We start from the raw sequence: 21,360 nt of genomic DNA, 5'->3' as shown, positions 1-21,360 counted from the left end.
AGATATTTGACTGAGGTATGGGAGAAAATAAGTATTTTTGAAGAGTAAAATAAACTGTTTTTCAGAAGCTAAATAATTTATTGCTAAAATTCACATATATCTAAAGTTGATTAACCAGCAGTCTCAAATTCGAATTTTAGGAACGGAGCAATATCTGGTAGAAAGCATTTCCCCCTTAAAACGTCTTGTATAGCGTAAATCAGAATTAATCGGACAAATACAGTTTCAAATATCAGATTATTATACAAACAATCATATGTAAAATTTCCTCAATTTTTTCATGCTTGAGAAGTATCACAGCTTATTTACAATAGTTCCAAAAAAACATGTAGCAACTAGCATATAATAAGTTGCCTCATTTCACTACCCAAAAAATAATTACAGGGTTTCCATTTACAATTATTTTGGCAGAAGCAAAACTGGATTGCTGCTTATTTACAAGCTGTACACAAAAAAAAATTCTCTTCAGTTCTTCAAAACTGGATTGCCTCGAGAAGAATTCATCGATAACGCCACGTGTTTCTCTGGATAAATAAGACGATACAATGATCGTTATAAGTTTGTTAAAGACTAAAGTATCACGAAACATATCAAGGGAGAGGGGTGTACCAACCTCCTGTCGCGATGAGTTTTTCAACACGAGATACAATGTGTTTCCCATAAGTGTATTTCTTGAGGGTAGTAAGGTGTATTCTAATTCGTGAAAGAATTAGTTCACGACTTTGATCATCACATGTCTCAAGAACCTTCTGTACTACATAGTTACCAAATGGATCCTTCATCATAGCCTGCATTGGAAAATTGAAGTGATCATGATTGAAGATCGTTAAGCTTTAACATGATAGATTTTGTATGACGATGAAAATGCTCAAGGAGAGAAAGAAAAAGAGATGCTTATGTTGTTGTGGAGATGGTGTGTATGCAGAAAAGGGGTATCACGTGTTAGCAGGGTCCGAGAAAGACCAGCACACAAACTATACGTAAGATTGGAACTTATGATCACTCTCTCGATTAAGCCTTTTACATCTCTTTGAATCAAACATGTTGGTTACCTATAGTTAGAGCTTAGTTTCTATCTGAGAAGCCTATTCTGTGCACTTACCTTGAGTTTCGTGCTGAACTTTACTGATAGACGTGGAAGGGAAGAGACAGGGCGGTGGAAAAAGAAGAGAAGGGATAGCATCACAGCAATTGTGAATAACAAGTTAAGCAAATATCTTCTCCAACCTTGTTGTGTGTTCCGATTACTAAGCTAAGGATCGAAGTACTACATAGTCCACCAATTCTACTGTCATGATGACTAAGATTTCCATCAGAAGAACAAATATGTTATATGACTTCTCCTGGAGGTCCTGATTAGCATCCTAGTGTTTGTAGTGATTCATATTGTTGCTAAGACGTTCTTTTTAAGACTACGTAGTTTTCAGGATTTTAAGTGTTTTATAGTTCACGAAGTGAATGTTCATCGCACCAAGTACCCTAAAACAAATGGCAGAAGCACAGATGTAGAACGTTCACTTAACACATGCAAGAATAAGAGATAACATGTAGTCGTTTTTCCGCTTTTCAGCATTTTACCTTTCAAATGCAGAACAGAATGGGGCAAAATCTGTGAAAATAAAGAACAGTAACAGACCTGTAGAGGCTCATTTTCTTGTGTTGAACCAAGCATTTCGTTCACCAGAATTTGACGCTCCTCTGGAGTTGCAAAAATCAAGCACTTCTCAACGACATTAGAAGCGTACTTGTGCTGACTCATCTTTACAATTTGTCCAGTAAGTTTGCCTATTATATCAGACCTCTCATGTGGTTTACCATGTTGGAGTACATGCTAGAGAAGTAAGAAGAAGATCGAAATAAGAACCAAGAACAGAAGTGCAGCAACTTATAATACAAAAAATCGAAGAATTCCACATCATCTACTGCAGATGTTTATCAGCACTCGGAAATTCAAAAATGAAAGCTAGTACTTAGTAAACAGCAGCTGCATAAACACCTATTCGTCGTTTCAGCAGAAAATAGAAGTTGGAAAACAAACTCCACATTGTAACTAAATATTCAACCAACTAAAGGATCCAGGACACATACAATCAGGTAAAGTCGAGCATATCAGACGTTTTAGCTAAGGTGGATAGAACTTATAGTCAGAAACCTCTTGTGCCAGTTGGAATCACGTATTAATTTTTGCCTGGATTTTTATCAGTAGGTGTAGTAAAGAGCTTTGTTCCTGTAACTTGGTGGTCTACATTGCTAAGACCGTAGTTGATTTAAGACAGCATTCAAAAAGGTGGTTTCAGGGCAAATGAGAAGTGCCTCGAGACAGTCTTAAGTAATGACGTAAAGTAATGATGACATCAAGATGAAAATGTCTTGAGTTGATTACCTGAATGACATAGTTTCCGTACTGATCCAGCACTAGAGTACCGGCAGCCTGCATTATTTCATCCATGATGGTCTTTTGCGTCTCCGGGTTATTGCAGTACTCAAGGACTCGCTGAAAATGAACAGATTCAAAGTGGTTGAGGGAACTCAACACATCAAAACAAAGAATCGAAAAAAAAACCATACCAGTGTACCTGAATGACACGGCAGCCATAAGGATGTGTTGATAGAGACACAACATGCCCGAAGAAGGAAGCTACAATAAAGTGAATTCGATCTTGAGGTACATACTCTATGCACTTCTGAATAACATGATTACCGTTCTGATCACGAACACATTTCATCACATAGCCATCTAGTTCTGTAGCCATTTGCTTCTGCAGTTCCACATCAAAGACTTCCAAAGCCTGTGATCATATAATATGTTTCATTCCGTAATCCAGGAAAAGGGACAAAAGGTTGAACTATTAAGCAAGGATATCGTACTCTATCTCTTCTTCCGACTTAACTGTTATAGCGGATAGAGTTCAATTACTTTGATGTGACAAAAAATAGTTTTTTGACTTTCTTAAACTCCGTGTCAAGTCAAAACCATACAAATAAATTAAAACGGAAGGAGTATTTATTTGTCATCGATCTAGACAAACACATATGACTGCACAAGACATGACTGTGCTCTGAAACTAGATTGAGTTATTGTGCATGATAAAGTATAAGGATCAACCTTCTGAATAACTCTGCAACCATACATTTGAAGACTCAGAGGCAAAACATGACCGAGAAGTTGCCTTGCTAGTTCCTTTCTTTGACTCTCCATTCCATGCTCGAGGAACTGTTTACATTGATTAACAAATGACAATCAATACAAAATTCATCTAGGCTAATGTACAGTTTGAAAAGGAAAAAGAAGAAAAAAGAAAAAGATAACGATGGTTTAAACGACAATACGTACCTTTTGTATGACATAATTCCCAAAGACATCTGTCATTAAACTGTGAGCATGAGGAAGAATTTCTGGGAATATCTTCATCTTTTCTTCCACAGTGGCAGTTTCCAGCTTCTTTTGAATAAATCGACTCCCATACTGATCCTTACTAAGTAATAAAAAAAAGGCAGTAAAGGAAAAAAAGAGATGATATAGCTAAAGTATATACGGAAAAAGCAGCTTAGATGCACCTGAACTCGACAGCATGATTGAGAACGTCCAAAAGATCCAACGACCTGGGGTTGTTCTTGAGATCTTCCAGCAGAGACGGTAGAACACTTCCATCAGCAACGTTCTCCGAATGCCATGAACTTTTAGATTCATCGGTAGAATTTCTCAAGGCAGGAGGAATCTGTGGGAGAGGATCACTCTGATACATAGGACTTCTCGATCCTACTGTCACATACAATGAATTTGCTATTTTATTCTCTTGGCCTGAGCCAAGAGCATGAATTACATGATACCTATCTGTTAAACTGCAAGAATTACGTATTAAGGAAGGGCAATATTGTTGCTTCTGTTGCGGGAGTGATGCATCAGCATACATTGTTCCAAGAACTTTTAACTCTGTATTGCCATGAGAAGTTGCATATTTTGGCTCACTCCTCAAATGGAGTCCATTCCCATTGACACCATTTAAATGAGAACCTAACACATTTTTCAAACAATGTGAGCAAGTAATTTTAATGCACACGATATCACGACTGATCAATAAACCTTACCAAGATTGTTATTCAACACCATCTTCGGATTATATTTGTATCCACCAGGTAAATATCCGGTAGAATCAACAATGTGATTGTTATTGACATGGTGTTGGACTCTAGAATTTTGACTCACAAACTCAGGACTGAGGTAATCCGTATGTCCATCAAGGTAGAATGTGGAATTATGGTCAGCATAATCGGAAACAGTACCTAAATTTTCAGCTCCATAGTATTCATTTAGTTGATGTTGCACACCCTGCCTATAACCATTTGATACTCTATTTTGAAGCCAAGTCTGCTGCATATTATCGTCATGTTGAAGGCGAGATAATGAGGCAGCAAGATCAGATACGTCAGCATTGAGGCCTTTTGAGTTAGTTATGTCAATTGATCTTGTAAATGAACGAGGCTCAGGTGTTCCACTCCTTCTTATCGGTGAATTGATAGCAGATGCGGAAGAATCAGGGTGATGTGGATTAGGATTCTGAATCTTTTCCAATCCAGAAAAGCCGGGAGGAGCATTTCCAGTGTGCAATGTCTTTGTGTGTTCTGTGCTTTCAGCGTGTGAAAGATCAGCAGACGAGAGTGCAGATTGGTCAAGTCCTTCCTGAAAAATAAAAGTATATCATCTTAATTCAAAAGTCTCAGAAGTATCATGAGAAGTAGAGGAGGAGAACGCGGTTGTCTTCATTGGAACTCATGGATTCAGGTACGTTTCTGCATTTTCTCGATGATTAGACATGATAGATTTTGAAAAGATGATAGCTTTCATATGAATATGTGTTGCTTTACACCAAAAAAGAAAAAACAACGCTAATCTGTCACGAACACACGTCAACTTGAGAAAGTGTTGGTACATTGATTACTTCGATGAACTAAATAGAAGCATTTGGATATAAAAGATGCAGAGGTGAAGTAAATATACCAGCACAAGACAAGAGAGATCACCTGAACTATGTCCGCGAAACTCTTTTTCCTCACGCCAATTCCAGTGTTCGATTCCAATGTTCCTCGTGAAAGATTCCTTGCAGCAGTCTTCCTCAGCTTTATCAACTCGTCTTCCGCCCTCTGTATAGGGAAACCAGGCTGCATCGCGAACAATGATGAACCACCACCTTGTTCCATCAAATTCTTGCTCATAAAAGCACATCCACCTGCCTGAACCCTCTGAGCAATTCTCCAATCTTCTCGAGACATCAACGGTGGGGGCAATCTTGGATTAAGATTGACATTTGAGTAATAGTACGCTAAGTACGCAGGGTGTGATCGAATTTGCTCTTCTGTCAAAATGTCATTGCTGGAATTACCACCACCACCACCACCACCATTGCTGTTGTTACTACTATTAGATTGTGCTAAATTGGAATTCCGAAACAAACTTCCAACAGCACTCAACGATCCTTCGACAGTAGGAGGAGCACTACCACTCCTCGATATATTCAAATCCCTCTCCCGTTCACCAACTAAATCACGATTATGTTGACGTTGCTGCTGCCTCACAAGTATCGACTCGAGCTCACTCTCCAAACTGTTCTTGCCCTTTAAATTCCCATTATAATTTGGTGCCAACATCTTATCAACATTACTCACTTTCACACTGGACAGAACAACATTATCTTCCACACCCCCTTTAGTCATGTCAACTATATAAATCCCATTAAAACACAACAAATACTCACAAATTAGATATCCAAATCAATACCAATAAAGATTTAATACATCAAGAGCAAGATACTAGTACCAAATGAAAAGTAAACACCTTTACTAGACTAAAGTACAACAACAACGAACCCCGTGTAATTCTACCAATGGGATTTGAAGAGGATAGAGTGTACACAAACCTCTGAGAAAGTAGAGAGTCTGTTTTCGATAGACATAAAAGTGCTTACTCATGCAGGTCTATCGCGCAGTTGATGATATCACTCTAGACTAGTTTCCACGTGCCAACAACATACCCAGTGTGTTGTGGTCTGGGGAGGGTAGAGTGTACATAGATCTTACCCCTATCTCGCAGAGGTAGAGAGGTTTTTTCCGAAACATCCCGTATCAAGAAAATCAATAAAAAAAGACATCTTATTTCTCCACCCCTTAATTGCTAAGAACAATTAACATACTATATAAATAGTGGCAGAGCCATAAATTCCAACAAGGGTAAACCGGTGCACTAGTGGGGTCCAGGGAAAAGCCAAACCACAAGAAATTCTAACAAGGGAATTCAAGATTTCACATCCTAGAATTTGAATCGCAGATTCAACAATTTATATATAGTATAATTTTCAAACGAACGAAATTCAATTGAATCCCTTACATACACATCAAATTCAAATTAAACACAAAAAATCACACAAAAATTGGATAACATTTTTTAAGACATAACAAAACATGTACATTCACATAATATAAGATTTAGGCACGCAAATCGAGACAAATATTATATGAAAATTAAGACAAAATTACTTACATTGATGGAAAATCTTGATGTTTTTTCAAGCTTCCATACGACAATCTAGTAAAAGGGGTTGGGGTTAGAACATGAAAGATGAGGAAATTCTTAGATTAAGAATTAATCAAACGTTAATTTAGCAATTATTAAGGTTGTTCAATTCTTTTATGACTGTTAATTAATTACGTGTACTCCTATTGTTAGGGATGTGCTGTGGTTTTACGTGCATGAGGGATTTTTTTTTGGTTAATTAATAACTTGTGATAATAATGATTAGAAATTTGTACTAATTAATTAATTAATTAATTAATCTTGTTTAATTTAAGGATAAAGATGTGTATAGACACGTGTTGTAATTATAAGACTTAGGACCTAGTTAGGAGAAAATATTGGAACCTAAAAAAAAGTGAATCTTGAAAGTAGTAAAACACTAATAATATAATTTATTAAATTTGTTTACACTTTCGATGTAATTTTAACTTTGTTATAATTTTAGATCGCGTCTGAAATAGTTTTTTCATGATTTTTTTTTTTTTTCATTTTACATTAGATTACACGCTCCAAATTCAACTTTAAAGGGTGAAACCATCCGAACACTTGAAAACTTTGGTCACAAGCGTAGGGTAACCGAAATTTAGTTGTCGTGTGAATTTAGTCAATGTTGCTACCAACATGGACAACATCCTTCTAGAAACTTTCTATAATGAACTAATAATCGATCGAATGTAGGAAACTCTGAATTTCAATTGGCCTCGTCGGCCTTGGCCAATTCTTGATTACTTATATTTTGATATAGTTATACATAGATATTTTAATTTAAACTCAGATAACAGATAAACACTCTAATTTTTAGATGCACAATTTATCAAAATCATTATCATTGTCATTGTATTTGTTTGAAGAGATTAAGAGCATTATCAAACAGTTTGTGTAGTGTAAACAAAATTTATAATGATATTCTTGTTACAAAGTTGAGCATCCAATAACTAATGCCATAAAAAGAAAATTATTTGGACTATTATGTAAAACTTATAATCATTTGAAGCTCTATTTGTATAACATCTTTTGAATTAGAGTTCGAACTCGTTTTCTTTCTTCTATTTCATAGCCTCTTTCATATTCTTAATCAGAACAATCACAACTTAATCTTTTTCATTTATTAGGCACCAACTCTAAAAGAGACGCAACATCAAGAGGATTCTGAATCAAATAAAGCAAGCAAGTCTGTATTCTGTTCGATTTACGGCTAAAAGAATCAGCTATTTTGTAGAAATCTTCTTTCACCATTGGCCAAATTGATTGTGGAGATTGTGAATTCAAAGTGAATAACTTTCCTCCCCTAGCACAACAAACAGCAACATTGTGTCTCTGAAATGTTGGGCTTTCAACTTGAAATTCTAATGTGTAGTATTTTTTATTAGAATCCTCTCTTAAATTTGCTTGAATTAGTGTCCCTTTAACATTAGGTCTTTTGCCTGATCCTGTAATAGTCTGCACTATAGCCTCACCTACTTCCTTTGGTCCTCCAAATGTCTCTATCCTGCCAAAAATCGCGTTGAGATAAAAATAACAAAACGAATGCAGAAGCGTAGCAAATGCAAATCTTTAACGATGATAAATCAGACAACAACAAACATAATTGGCACAATACATAAATATGTCATTTCATTTGACATTAACTGACATTTATGTCCTTCAGCTTTGGGTGTGCATAAGTAGGCACTTCAACTTGTATAAAGATGAACACGTAGACACACCCGTCCTACGATGCATCAATACGCGTAGGACGCATGTGTCTACTTGTTCAACTTTATACAGGTTTAAGTATCTACTTGTGCACACCTAAAGTTGAAGGACATAAATATCAAATAACACCAAATTAAAGAGCGCGTTTATGTATTATCCCAAAATAATTTGACTAAAAGATGCATAATATTTTAATATGGTTTGGTTACTTGACTCCCAATAATAATGTCATGATCTTTAGGGACTAACTAGCAACAACAAAAAGATTGAGGACATCTTACAAAACTTAGCTAATTTCCAATTCGTAACAGGTAGAAAATTCAGAACAAAATCCTAACAAAATGCAACAATATCGAACTCGTAAAAACTATAAGAAATTATACATTTTAAGGTAAGACTAGGGATAGAAGCTTACGAGAAATCAATAGGAACTTGTGCAACAATGACACTAACATTGAGCTCCCCATTTGATCCCGGAGGACCAAATGCAACAACCGGTTCATTCACATTTCTCCGTCTCCGATCACCACTGCCACTCAACGATGGCGGATCTAGTGATCGTTCTACTTTCCCCGCGGTTCGATACAATATAGTTTGATCACCCACCCAATTTGATGGATACACAAACTCTGTAACAAAAAGAAAAAACAGAAAATCCGTCACCAATTGTTTTAGTGGCAACTCATATTGTTGCCACAAAAAGTCGAATCTTTTGTGATGATATATAACGTTGTACTCAGTTAACTTACTGACCAAATCCTTCATTTGTATCAAGACATCGAGTGTAACCTCTGATAGGATAGATTACATCGAGCTTAAGACTCCGAGCACCATCGGGGGATAGGCCTAGTAAAGAACTAGTAATGCCAGCAAAATTGGCACCCAAGGCTACTATAGAAGCTGTGCCAATCCCTGTAAGTAAACGCCGTCTGAAAACTGATTCGAGTGGTGCAAATTGATTGGATTGGATTGTGTCCTTTTGGTTATCTGAGGGTGACTCCTGAGTCATGTATATTTGAATCCTTTTAGTGAAAATTCTGACTCTGTTGTTATTGACAGAATTCTGACTCCGCCATTGATGGGATGTAGTTGTTCCTGTACGAAAATAATGATGCATTGCCATTATTTGAGTCTTTTTTAACCTTCTTGATAGGCAGAGTGACTATGTAAAGTTGTGACAAAGGAAGAAAGAAGATGAAGTAAGGCCATCCAAATCCTGTGGTCCTTAATCTTTCTTGCAGCTCTTCTAACTTATTTTAATTCGCCATGAAATCTATATATCAATAACAGTAAATTTTATTTATAATCAAACTACAAACGACATTTTTCAATTGAGCACATAAACATATGATGAATTATTTGTAGAAGAACTTCCAACATTTTGAGAAAACTTACATGTATGTTCCATAAATAAGTTAACCACTTGACATAAATTGTCTCCTTCAATGATAAATATTAACCTCAATAAGCTTTAAAACTTCATGCAAGTACTAATTTTTCTTGAAGAATATATATAATCAGAGGAAGACATATTTTATGTGATTAACTTATTTACGTAATAAATAGTCATGAACATGTACATATTCTTTTTAAAAAATATGAGTTTCACCCTTTATCATGTGTTTAAATTTTCAATTGAAACATGTCATACTTTGAACGTCTAAATGAAATTTAGATTCATCCAGCTGACAAATACAGAAGAAATGTTGAAATGCTCAGCACGATTATAATTGTGATCTGAAGGACAAAAACAGTAGTATTGTTCAACTACCTGTGAAGTACACTACTATTTTCATGTTACTATGCCATTTAACAGAGGTATCACAATCGAGCCTTTTACGCCACAGCGTAGATAGAGTTTATGTACAATTACAAGATCTTGTGCATAAAGCAAAAAGGATATCTTGAACAGCGAGTAGTATACACGATTAATTTTTGGTCTTCTTTTGTGAGCTCCCCTCTCCTGGTTCAAACTTGCGTTTTATGCCCAAAAAGTGCTCAACCTGAAAGACGATGCGATAAAAATTACAACCCTGAGAACTAGATGATGATCAAATAGAGGCCAAAATGTGCAAGCACTAAAAAAACTTATCAGATAGAGCATTAAGCATAGCATGAGAAGCAATCCAGACTGCAAAAATATGTGTTTAGGTGGACAGCTAGTGAGCACAAGTAAAACTTGCATTGCTCGGACTCTTTAAAAATACGTGTGGCAGCAATTTTGGAGAGTCCGAGCAACAAAGAGTAAAACAGAATCATAGCCAGCTACATAAGTATCATCATCAGCAAAAGACACTGACCTTCTTATCACCAAGCATAGGGGTCAAACCTCCAGGTAAGTCCTTCTCAACAGTAGCAAAACCACTTCGAGGATCACTAGTTTGCCTGAAAATGACAGAACACTTCGCAAATTACAGACCATAGAGAATGTTGGAGACATTAACATACAAGCTTGCGACAGGAAAATATGAGAGATCTCTGACAAAATGTATCTCTAAGGCCAAATCAAAATTGATGGAACTTCAACAGGACAGAAGCATAAGAACCCTGCCCTAGGCAACTGACAAGTCAACTGCATAGTTGATATTCCACGGGAAAAGATCTACTTTTTGAATTAAAGCACTTTAAAGAGAGGAAGGAAAAAACAAACCCTGGTTTAACATTTCCGCTAAGAACAATATATGGAACTCTTGTTTGAGCATGAGTTTCTCTCATCCTCTCCACAGACTGTGATGGCGTATCTGAATTTCTCATCTGTTTTATCTTCAGCTCCTCCTGATATTGCCGCATACGCTTTTCTTGCTTCATCTTCCCAGGCCCCTTCCCATGAAATTTATGTGAAATCAACCGAAAAGCCTCCTTTGGAGTCAGCTGAAGAAGAAGAAGCCACATATCAATTGAAAGATGAGGCTACACTAGAAAAAACTCGTAGAACCAGAAGGAAATTCATCATAGGTGTTCAGCCTCTTTTATTTGGTAAGTGTCATTACAGTCACTTTCATTATATTGAAAATTAAAAGATTACCCCCTCTCAATCATTCATATTTCCAATCTCATTACAGCTAAATCAAACTCCGTGGCGATAATGGGCAGAGTAGTCTCACCAAAGCAATCTCGCCATTCTTACCTGCTGTTACTTAGAAATCCCCTCCATCCCATTTTATGTCCACACGCCGGTACTAAATTGGAGTTTTATGGTATATAAAGAGATGTTTATGAAAAAAATTCACTTCTATAAACAATGAATTTCATTAACTTATTGATAATAAGAAACTCAGACTACTGAATGTTATAGAGGAAAAATTTCCCTATCAGACCGTACAGACGCAGTAAAAAATTTCCCTATCAGAAGGCAGTGACATCTTTACACAAGAAAGTGTGGGACAGGAGGACTGCAGGAAGCAAGGAGATTTTTTATTCACAAACCAAGGATGGCAAGTGACAACTTCCACAGAATTATCGCGGGGGGAGGGGGGGGGGGATACAATTGGATAAACAACATACTGGTTGAAGGGGTTAATAGCACAAAACTAGTGGCGAATAGAAGTTAGAGAATCCAAAAACTCATTAATCAAGTAGAAGTACTTACAATTCGCCCATACTCATCAGTCCTTTCAATGTGTATTTCCTTTTTCCCGTCCTCACTACGGATGCCTACGAGCTTGCTCTTCTTCTTGTCCATGTTTCGACCACCCCATTCAATATCTTCCTTGAGTGTACCTCGTTCTTGCAAAAGTTTGAGAACCCCTGATAAACCTTTTCCAACTGGAACTTCACGTATCGTATTATCTGGAGTTACTTCCATTTCCTCCTCCTTTACAGAGGGCTCCTCTTCCTTAATTTCCTTCACTTCGGTCCAACCACCATCCTCATTCTTCATTTCTTCATCAGAGGGTTTTGGCAACACGTCTTCCTCCATGAAAACATCATCACTACCAGGTTTTTGTTCCTCTACAAGATCAAACAGGTAATATCAGTTAATATCACCCTTGAAAGCCTTTGCCAAGTTCCAGTAAAGACCAAAGTAAAAGTTGCAGTTAATGATAATATAAAAACACAGCAAAAATGCAACATTAAAACGTGAAACATGATTGCAAAACCGTGTTATGTCCTTCCAATTCTACCAGATATTTCTGGAGGGACGTCGAGATATATGTAGAATAGGAAATGTGTGACTCTCTTGTCTCAGAATCAATTCCAATGACAAACAAGATTTTTGCTATTGAAAAGCTTTATTTATTAGACTTTCTGTTGAAGAACTTCTACAAGGTCTTTTTGTTGAAGAACTTATAACAAGGATAACTCTAAATGTTCATCATCACAAAAACACACCCTTAGGCAGACATGCAAAAAAAGAAAAGAAATCTCCATAAAAACAACACAACTTCTATTCACAAATAAACTGGAGAATATCTATATACTATAAACCTCCAATTTTTTTTACTTTCTTTTCTTAATCATCTAAAATAGGAGTTGGAGTAAGAAGGAAGAGTGACTAATTGTAGAACATTTCAAAATTCTGTTTCAATATTGTACCTGGAGAATAAACTGTAATAAGTTTCAGAATTTTGTGTCGATATATCTGGAGACTCAATTGCAATGTGTATCGGTATTTTGTTTCAATGATGCCCCATATAACATTACTCCATACCCACAAGGGGGAGAAAAGGGGACTGTTAAATTGAAGGAGTAATTCCGTTCAGTGATTTGCCGACCTCACTATCCAGTGTTCTCTTCCCAACTCACAAATTACTCATAACTAGTAACACTTAAATTGAGCAAGCATACAAACCTATTCCAAAAACATGGCCTATCCACCACATGCAATTGGATAAACCTTTCCCAATTACCTTGAGAAATCGCACATAATAAAATGGCTATCAGCACAATCAGTCAAGCAAATTAAAGAGTATTACCTTCATCAAGCTGAAGCCCCCAGACAAACTCTTCCATCTCTGTGAAGACAACCTTGTTCTCTTGTGCCTCTCCAGATGCAGAACTTGGATTATCCACTGTTGAATCATTTGCACGGGAAGCGGCAAGCGAAGCAATTGACTCTGGAAAGGTTTTGGCAAGGCCCTCTTGCTTTCTCAAAGCAAGCTTTCTGGCTCTTTCTAAGGATTTTCTAAGCTCCTCATCATCATCATCAAATACTGCATCATCTTCCTCTCTCTGATTGTTCTTAGTTTTCTCGGGTCGAAGTGCTTTGGACGCCTCTTCAGCCTTGGCATAAGCAGCCTGGTAAGCATTGCTCCTCATCTCTGTATCTGCTCTCTCCTTTTCTTCCTTAAGGACCTGCCTTGTCTTATCGTTGCGAGAACCAAGATCACTGACACCCAATCCAGCAGATTTGGCCTCCGCTTCAAGGGCATCTAGGTCCATCTTCTCTTTCTTCCTCAGTGATTTTTTCTTTTTGGGCTTCTTAAATTGAACCATTTCCTCTTGAGTATAGTAGTCGGACAATAATTTCCCAGAAGAATTGAGATCTTCCGACCGATTTATTGAGGAAGGCCCCTGAATCCTTCTCCGTAGCTGGCAATCAAAAAGGGTAACTCTGTTAACAAATGTAACCTGACATACAGTCTGGAAACAATACATGATTAGATAGATAAAAATGACTTACCTCCTCCAGTTTCTTCTCTGCATCAATATTGAAACCTCCAGTTGCATCAAGAATAACTCCCTAAAAGAAAATCTAGGGTAAGAAAGACAGATTGGATGTACAAGTCCATGCTTCTTAAATTGAGGACAAAATGTTTTTAAACAATATTCAGGAAATACAATATTTTCCGAGAATTAAAAAAGAAAAGGGAAACAAAGAGTTAAACCTCCTCTTCTGCCGGGTCATCATATTTTGGTAATATTTTCCTTTCAAAACCAGGTTCATCATTGAACCTACATCCAATCATAACGAGATAAATTAGTCATTCAAACTTTACAAAGAAGTGGTGATTACAGGTATATTAAATCTCACTTGTCATCATAGATCCCTGTTTTATTCTTTGCAGCCTTGTAAGCGTCATCCCTTCGCTTTTGTTCTCCAATTTCCACATTTTCAAGCACATCAACCTCTGGGGTATACAATTCAAGTCACTACAAAATCCGAATCCACAATACTGAAGGCTGAAAGCAGAAACAAAACAAAAGAAAACATGAACATATCACTTATTTGGTTACCTTGATTAACATCATCACCAGCAAGTATGCTCTGATCTTTGAGTGTCAAGACAACTGCCCCACCTTCGACTACTTTGTCAAGCCCATGGAGTACTTTCATCCCACCTAGCTCTTCTGTTGAGAGAAATTAAAGACAAACTTAAGACCATTCTTCAACTATTTCAATTCAGAGAATATAATAAAGCCATTTAACTTCCGTTTCCAAACTGCACAAAAGCCACATTATATTACATGAAAGGAATGACCTTGGATACTTTCATTTCCCCAATGATGACTTCAAAATTTTGGATTTCACATGCAACACCAGTTTGATTACAGTTGGATGATAAAAGGGACTCCACCAACAATTTTTGTATCATAGGTAGGACGACTAGAACTAGAAGTGAAATCAAACAGACTAAGAATGAAGAGCAGGAAGCTTTGCACCCAAACAAGACAAATGCACCAAGTATATCATTTTTTTCTGTTCCAAAGACAATATATTACGACTTTGATTGAATGTGCATGGTCTTGTAAAACATTTGATTAGAAAGATTAACCAAAAGAAATATTCAGAAAGAAGATCCATACTTGCAGCTAGCCGAGCATTCTCCTCCTCATCACTTTCTTCTCCATTCATTTTGTCCTGCAAGATTGTAATTCATCATGAAGACCTGAAGTCAAATCAATCCAACTCCAAGAGACAAAAGAATCACATGCACATCAGCAGACAACCTACCTGCTCTTCAAAAATCTTTGAAAGCTGTAAGGCTTTCTCCTTCTCAGCATTCCTTATCTCCTCGATCTTCCGGCTCTTGCTAACCCACGCCAACACCTCAGAAGCACCTTCTGATTTTTTCTTCAACCTCTCTTCCTTCATCCTGCAGTCATAAGCATTCCTTCAGCCTATAGCTACCAAGTACAACAAACATAACTTATCAAACCACATCTAGATTCTACTGTGTCAAAACATCTTTCAAGAATTCTGTGCATCTAGCAACCAATGTGCATGTACAACTGCCCTGGTTAAATTACTAAACCAGCACCGTACATATCATAGGAGCCAGTGCACACAGCTACAAACCACGTGCTAGCTTAAGACAGATGATAAAACAAATCTCTCAACAAAATAAATACAATTGGATAACCATTAACAGAATGGTAACAATTACAGATTAAATTTACTAAATTAGCACCACCATTGTCGCCTTTCTCTGGTTCGTTTCTAGTTAAAGTTACATTGTTAATGTTAATAACATCATGACCACCAGACGGGTGGATACCATCATTATCGCTATTGTTGAAATGTGTGACAATCTAACATGAAGGCTTAAACCGTAGGGAGAGCACACTTTTATTTGTACAATTATGTCCTCAACGCAATTCTCATGTTTTACTTGGACAGCCTGAAAAGAAGCATGCCTCACTCAAGACAATCTTAAGAGAAGAAGATTCCAACTGGTCAATAGGTGTTACATGTGTCAGTCAACATCAGAAAGCATCAACCACCTCATGCTTCACCGCCCTTTTTTTTTTATTTTTGATAACCGAGAAATCCGTCTGTGACCCGCCCTTTGGACCAATCACAGCCTTCTAAACTCGGTAGATAATGGGCCCGTCCCTCTACCCTTCTCCACTTAAATACCGGGCTTCGCTTTGCATGGTGTGGTGCTTGAACCTGCGACCTAAGCCACAAATCCTCCACCTTTTGCCACTCGAGCTAGGCCTTGGGGGCATGCTTCACCGCCGTTTTGGAACATGTTCCTAGCCCTTTTTGGTTTAAACTGGTCTGTGCCCTTCAATATCAAAGATGCTTACACTACTTGGAGCTCTATGGAAAATAGACAGTATAGGATGCTTCAGAATTAGTTCAGCTTATAAGCTACTCAATAAAGTCCTTCAACAGATGAACAACTGGCCTTGGAAGAACATATAGAAAGTTAAAATACCCTATAGAGTAGCATGTTTCAACTGGTTGTTAGCCCGGGAAGTGGTGTTGACACATGATGACTTTAGCAAGAGAAATTTCAACATATGCTCAAAGTGCTACATGTATGCTGAAGAAACTGAGACAGCCAGCCATCTATTCCAAAATTGCACGATCACTGACATGCTATGGAAGATCTTCATTAGTCTCACAGATATTGTTTGGACAATGGCAAGAAAGATTATTGAGGTCTTACTCAGCTGGGAAAAAGCAAGTACAAGATTGACACAGAAAGATGGATGGAGGTTTGTCCGAGCCTGCATTTGGTGGACAATCTAGGAAGAGAGAAATTCGAGATATTTTTAAGTTGAACTGCTTTAGATATTTTCTATTTTTTGAGCTAACTAGAGATACATAGAAGGTACTGCTTCAGTGATAGAAGCCTTTGTTTTTTGATAGGTTGACGAAGCAGTTTGTTCTTCTTTTTCACATGTAAAATATGGTTTCAGCACAACCTAGGTGTTGTATGGATAAATATATACAAATTGTTACCTTCTCAAAAAAAAAACTAACATAGAAAAGTAGCAACTCTTTCTCTTTTCCTTTCTTATTATAAGATATTAGCTGAAATCAATTGAATGGTAAATGTTGTATTCAACTAAAACAATACAGTACGATACAATAAAACACACTACAATACAATATGATATATTATGAAACAATATAGTAGGATACAAGATAACACAACACAATATGATACATTATGAAATAAAAGAGCCAGTAAAAAATGGGTTACTTACTTCAGAATGCGTTCCTCCAGCTCCGAAGCAGCAGCAGCAGAAGCAGATTGTGATCCACCTGTTTCAACTGCATTGTTATGTGACCTCTCCTCATCTTCATGAGAAACAACAATTTCCTGCTTAGCTGCATCGCGATAATCAGAATCCTCATCCTTCCGCCTGTCCTTGTCCTTACTCCTATCATGACCCTCATCTCGCTGCCTACGGCTGCTCCTATCTTTGTCTCTTGACCTTTCCTTATCATCCTCATCCACTTCCTTCCCCTTCTCTTTAGCTCTATCTCTCCCCTTCTCCTTCTCAGCTCCATCTCTACTACCTCTTTCTTTTTCCTTTTTCCTATCTCTTACCTTCTCACTATCCTTATCCTTGCTGCTCCTCAGCCGGTCAGTATCCCGATCTCGTTCCTTATCTCTTCCCCGTTCACTATCTCTCTCCCGGTCAGTATCTCGATCTCGTTCCTTATCTCTTCCCCGTTCAGTATCTCTCTCCCGGTCTTTTCCACGATCTCTACGATCTTCCTTCCTTCTATCACGAGTTGACGAACGATCCTTCTCCAACTCTTTACTCTTCTCCCGATCTCTTTTATGCTCTTTCTCTTCTCTTCGTCCACTACTACTTTTCCTATCCTTATCCTTACTGCTTCGATGCTTACTTGAAGAATCCTTAGATTTATCATACCCGCTTTCTTCCATATCATCCTCCCACCGCTCCGAATCAACACTTCTTTCACGTCCATCTATCTCCATCATTCCCATGGCAGGCACACCGCCGGTCAGCTCTAGGTAAAGTAAAGCAGGTGAACAGGAAAAAATTGGCACACACCGCCGTGAGATGGAGGTATACCGGCAGAGGGCGGCTTTAGGGTAAGGTAGCTAAGGGCATCTCCAACCCTAATCTCTATTTGACTCTCCAAATATAAATTTTTCTATTTTTTCCGACAATCAATTCTAATTCAAATTCTCTATTTTACTTTCTAAAAAAAAAAAAAAAAAAAAAATCTCTCTCCTTAATATTATATTATTATTTCTATTTCATTCTTATTTCATTATACACATCATTTATTTCTTCTTTTTTTCAAATAATCACTATATAATTTTCATGCAATATAAAAATTTATTTTTTCAAATTCTTTACTTAATATAAAATTATATTTTTCTTAAATTTATAAATAACACAAATTGCAAGTTAATATTATATAATATACAAATTAATGGACAATTCAAATAAACGTGAAATTATTAATGAAGATTATTACATTGCTCCCATAAATGCTCTATTAATGCATTACGGAGTTTAAAATGAGCATTTTTATCCTTAATTATTTTATGTCTAGCTAAAGATTGTTCAAATCGAAGATTTTCATGCAACAAGAACAACTACGAATAATTGAAAAAAGAAAACAATAAGCACAACCGCAATCACAACTACACTAATTATGTGGATCATACACTAATTTTTTTTTGAATATTGTTAAATCTAAAAAATGACCTATCGAATTACTAAATTATCGTTGTGATAAAATTATTATGTTATGTATTGTTATCTTGTATTTACATTATTATGTCATGTATTATTTTTAAATTAAAATTTTCATCTTATCATTTTATTTTGTGCATTCTTCATAGTGAAAACTAATAATGATATCAAACTATATTAAAGTGACGAAAATTAAAAAAATTGAAACATTATTATTTCGGGATGAAAGTAGTATATATTAAATAATATATTTTTTTAAATGTTATATTACATTTAAATTGAATTACTAATATTAGAGATATAATTAATGGTCTTATATGAAAAATAATATGTTAACTACAAAATAATAATAAAATAATGAAAAAGTGAAATAGAGAGGTGAATAGTAGTTCTCCAAATTTGGAGAACTACTATTCACCTCTCTATAAATGGAGAATAGAGAGTCATTTAGAGGGTGGTTGGAGAGCACATTCTCTATTTTACTCTCCAAATATAGAGAACGGAGAGTAAAATAGAGTGGGGATGGAGATGGTCTAAAGCCCCAAAATATCTATGTAAAGTTCGATTTTACAATTTTAAATATACGAATAGACACTTTCTGTAAATTTGAATGACTAGACACGTATAACTTATATAATTTTATAGATATACTAGTGAATTAGTTCGCGCTTCGAGCGATTACAAATGTTTTATTAAAATTTCAAAATATTCTCTTGATGCCCAAATATTAAAACTCTTCTTAGTCTTCAAATTTAAACAGATTGGGTCTCAAGCTTTAAGCTACTCCCTCTGTCCCAATTTTATGTGACCTATTTTCCTTTTTAGTCAGTCCCAAAAAGAATAACACATTTTTATATTAAGTAACAATTTCACTATAAAATGTTTATTTTACCCTTAATGAAATGATTTACAGCCACACAAATTTATATCATTCATTTTGGACCACAAATTTTAAAAGTCTTCATTTCTTTATTAAACTCCATGTCAAGTCAAACTACCTCACATAAAATGAGACGGAGGGAGTATATATTATTGTCATTTTTTTCTTTAATTTTAAAACTTTTAATCATCTACAACTACTGGATTATATATAATAATAATAATCTATTTAAGTGAAACAGTGATTTTTATTTTCTTTTAAAGCTGAATCATGAAAAAGGAGATGAATTTCCAAAATAAGAAGGTAAGTCCTTCATTTGATCATTTTTCTTTTTACACACATATTTAAAATATCATAAATAAGATAATAATTTACTAATTCACCTCTTAAGAAAACTTTTTGAAAATTTTACAAGCAAATGCAAATACTTTAAAAAAAAATTAATTGTAAAGATAATGTAGGAACATTTTAATTAACGTTTTCTTGATTTAGTAAGCTGAACAATTATTTTTAATAAATGATTAATTAATATGAGAAGGAGAGAGTAATAACTTTAAATTGACATGTGTATAAATTTAAACACAAGTTTCCTTTGTTTATTTAATATATTAAGCATATATCTAACTTTCTCTCTAACTTTCAAGAGCTACACTTAAAATGGAAAAAAAACTTTAGAAGTGTTCAACGACAACAATATCTGCAAAAATAAAATAAAACTAAGAAAAACACTTATCACGTGACTTCCAAGGAAATAGGACACAGTGAAATGATATAAGAAAGAGATATATATCATCAAACAATATCTAGGCAACAAAATGTAAATACAAAAATAAGAGTTTTTTCATTTTGATAATAAAAATAACAAAATGCATATCTTCATTACGATACGCTCAATTGATGTATGACCGATATAAGCTTGGTAATTATTCTCACTTTTTACTATTTTACATCACGAGTGTAATTATATCTGGGATTACCACTTTGATCCATTACAATATTAGTAACTATGTTGACAAACTGACACTTAAAAGACTATTTATATTTTGTAAGTAATTTTCAAATATTTATTTATAATTTTTTTTTGAGTTATTGTGCATTTGTATGTGTTTTCAGAGTGCCACGACATAAAAGATTAATAATGCACGGTAATTTTTCATAAATTGCTTAAATTTGATGACATCAATTGAATTACTTAATTCATCTAAATTTTTTTTTAAAATTTTGCTAGTGCAAATAGATTTAGTTTAACTGTTTTCTAATGGAATGATCGAGTATATCATCTCAAATTCAATTCTCTCAATATTAGCTTACATGCCTTTGTTTCCTTATATAAGAGGTGCTAAAAATGGACAATTTGTTTGTTAGTTTTTTATATATCCTATGCAAATATACTTACATATGTCGTTTTCTTAACCTTATTCTGAGTTATTACATGATTTTTGATAGATGCAATTATTTAAAAGATGAGTTTTTTTTTTAAAAAAAAATTAAATAAATAAGATGTTGGACATGCATTCACAATATATAACCTTTAATATTGTTGTAAAAAAATATGTTACTAATATCAAAATTTAAGTAATTTAATTAAAAATTTTAAAACATTTTTATTTTGAAGACTAAGTAGTTTTTTTTTTCTAACAATTTTTTTTTGGTACTTGACGATTTTGTTCTCCAAATTTTAATATTATCTAAATTAAAATAAAATTACAAAATTCATTTTTAAAATTGCTAATTTAGACTTATATATAATTGAATAAGTAAACACATATATTCTGCAATTATATAATCTATATATATATATATATATATATATATATATATATATATATATATATTCTATTTATAATAAGCCACAATG

General features: G+C 35.2%; 3 protein-coding genes across 3 annotated transcripts; all 3 read right to left on the bottom strand.

The window, feature by feature from the left end:
- Nucleotides 1-338: 338 nt before the first annotated feature.
- Nucleotides 339-6,699, bottom strand: LOC125845060 (pumilio homolog 4-like). The gene is made up of 11 exons (XM_049524479.1): nt 6,536-6,699; nt 5,023-5,717; nt 4,090-4,681; nt 3,559-4,015; nt 3,335-3,476; nt 3,107-3,214; nt 2,577-2,789; nt 2,384-2,494; nt 1,637-1,831; nt 614-788; nt 339-524 (listed from the first exon to the last, which is right to left on the bottom strand). The coding sequence occupies exons 2-11, from the start codon at nt 5,710-5,712 to the stop codon at nt 466-468; spliced, it is 2,742 nt and encodes a 913-aa protein (XP_049380436.1). The 5' UTR covers nt 5,713-5,717; nt 6,536-6,699; the 3' UTR covers nt 339-465.
- Nucleotides 6,700-7,594: 895 nt separating this feature from the next.
- LOC125844379 (psbP domain-containing protein 7, chloroplastic) lies at nt 7,595-9,489 on the bottom strand. The gene is made up of 3 exons (XM_049523684.1): nt 9,017-9,489; nt 8,679-8,892; nt 7,595-8,057 (listed from the first exon to the last, which is right to left on the bottom strand). Exons 1-3 carry the CDS (start codon nt 9,384-9,386, stop codon nt 7,670-7,672), a joined length of 972 nt encoding a protein of 323 aa, XP_049379641.1. The 5' UTR covers nt 9,387-9,489; the 3' UTR covers nt 7,595-7,669.
- Nucleotides 9,490-9,913: 424 nt separating this feature from the next.
- On the bottom strand, nt 9,914-18,016 carry LOC125843647 (SART-1 family protein DOT2). The gene is made up of 12 exons (XM_049522799.1): nt 17,147-18,016; nt 15,159-15,300; nt 15,011-15,065; nt 14,441-14,554; nt 14,238-14,334; nt 14,092-14,158; nt 13,887-13,946; nt 13,180-13,795; nt 11,853-12,214; nt 10,914-11,134; nt 10,564-10,648; nt 9,914-10,266 (listed from the first exon to the last, which is right to left on the bottom strand). The coding sequence occupies exons 1-12, from the start codon at nt 17,899-17,901 to the stop codon at nt 10,192-10,194; spliced, it is 2,649 nt and encodes an 882-aa protein (XP_049378756.1). The 5' UTR covers nt 17,902-18,016; the 3' UTR covers nt 9,914-10,191.
- Between the last annotated feature and the right edge of the window lie 3,344 nt (nt 18,017-21,360).

Source organism: Solanum stenotomum, chromosome 11 (assembly GCF_019186545.1).
Source record: "Solanum stenotomum isolate F172 chromosome 11, ASM1918654v1, whole genome shotgun sequence".
NCBI classification, from domain to species: Eukaryota; Viridiplantae; Streptophyta; class Magnoliopsida; order Solanales; family Solanaceae; genus Solanum; species Solanum stenotomum.
This window is presented reverse-complemented; position numbering and strand designations above follow the sequence as displayed.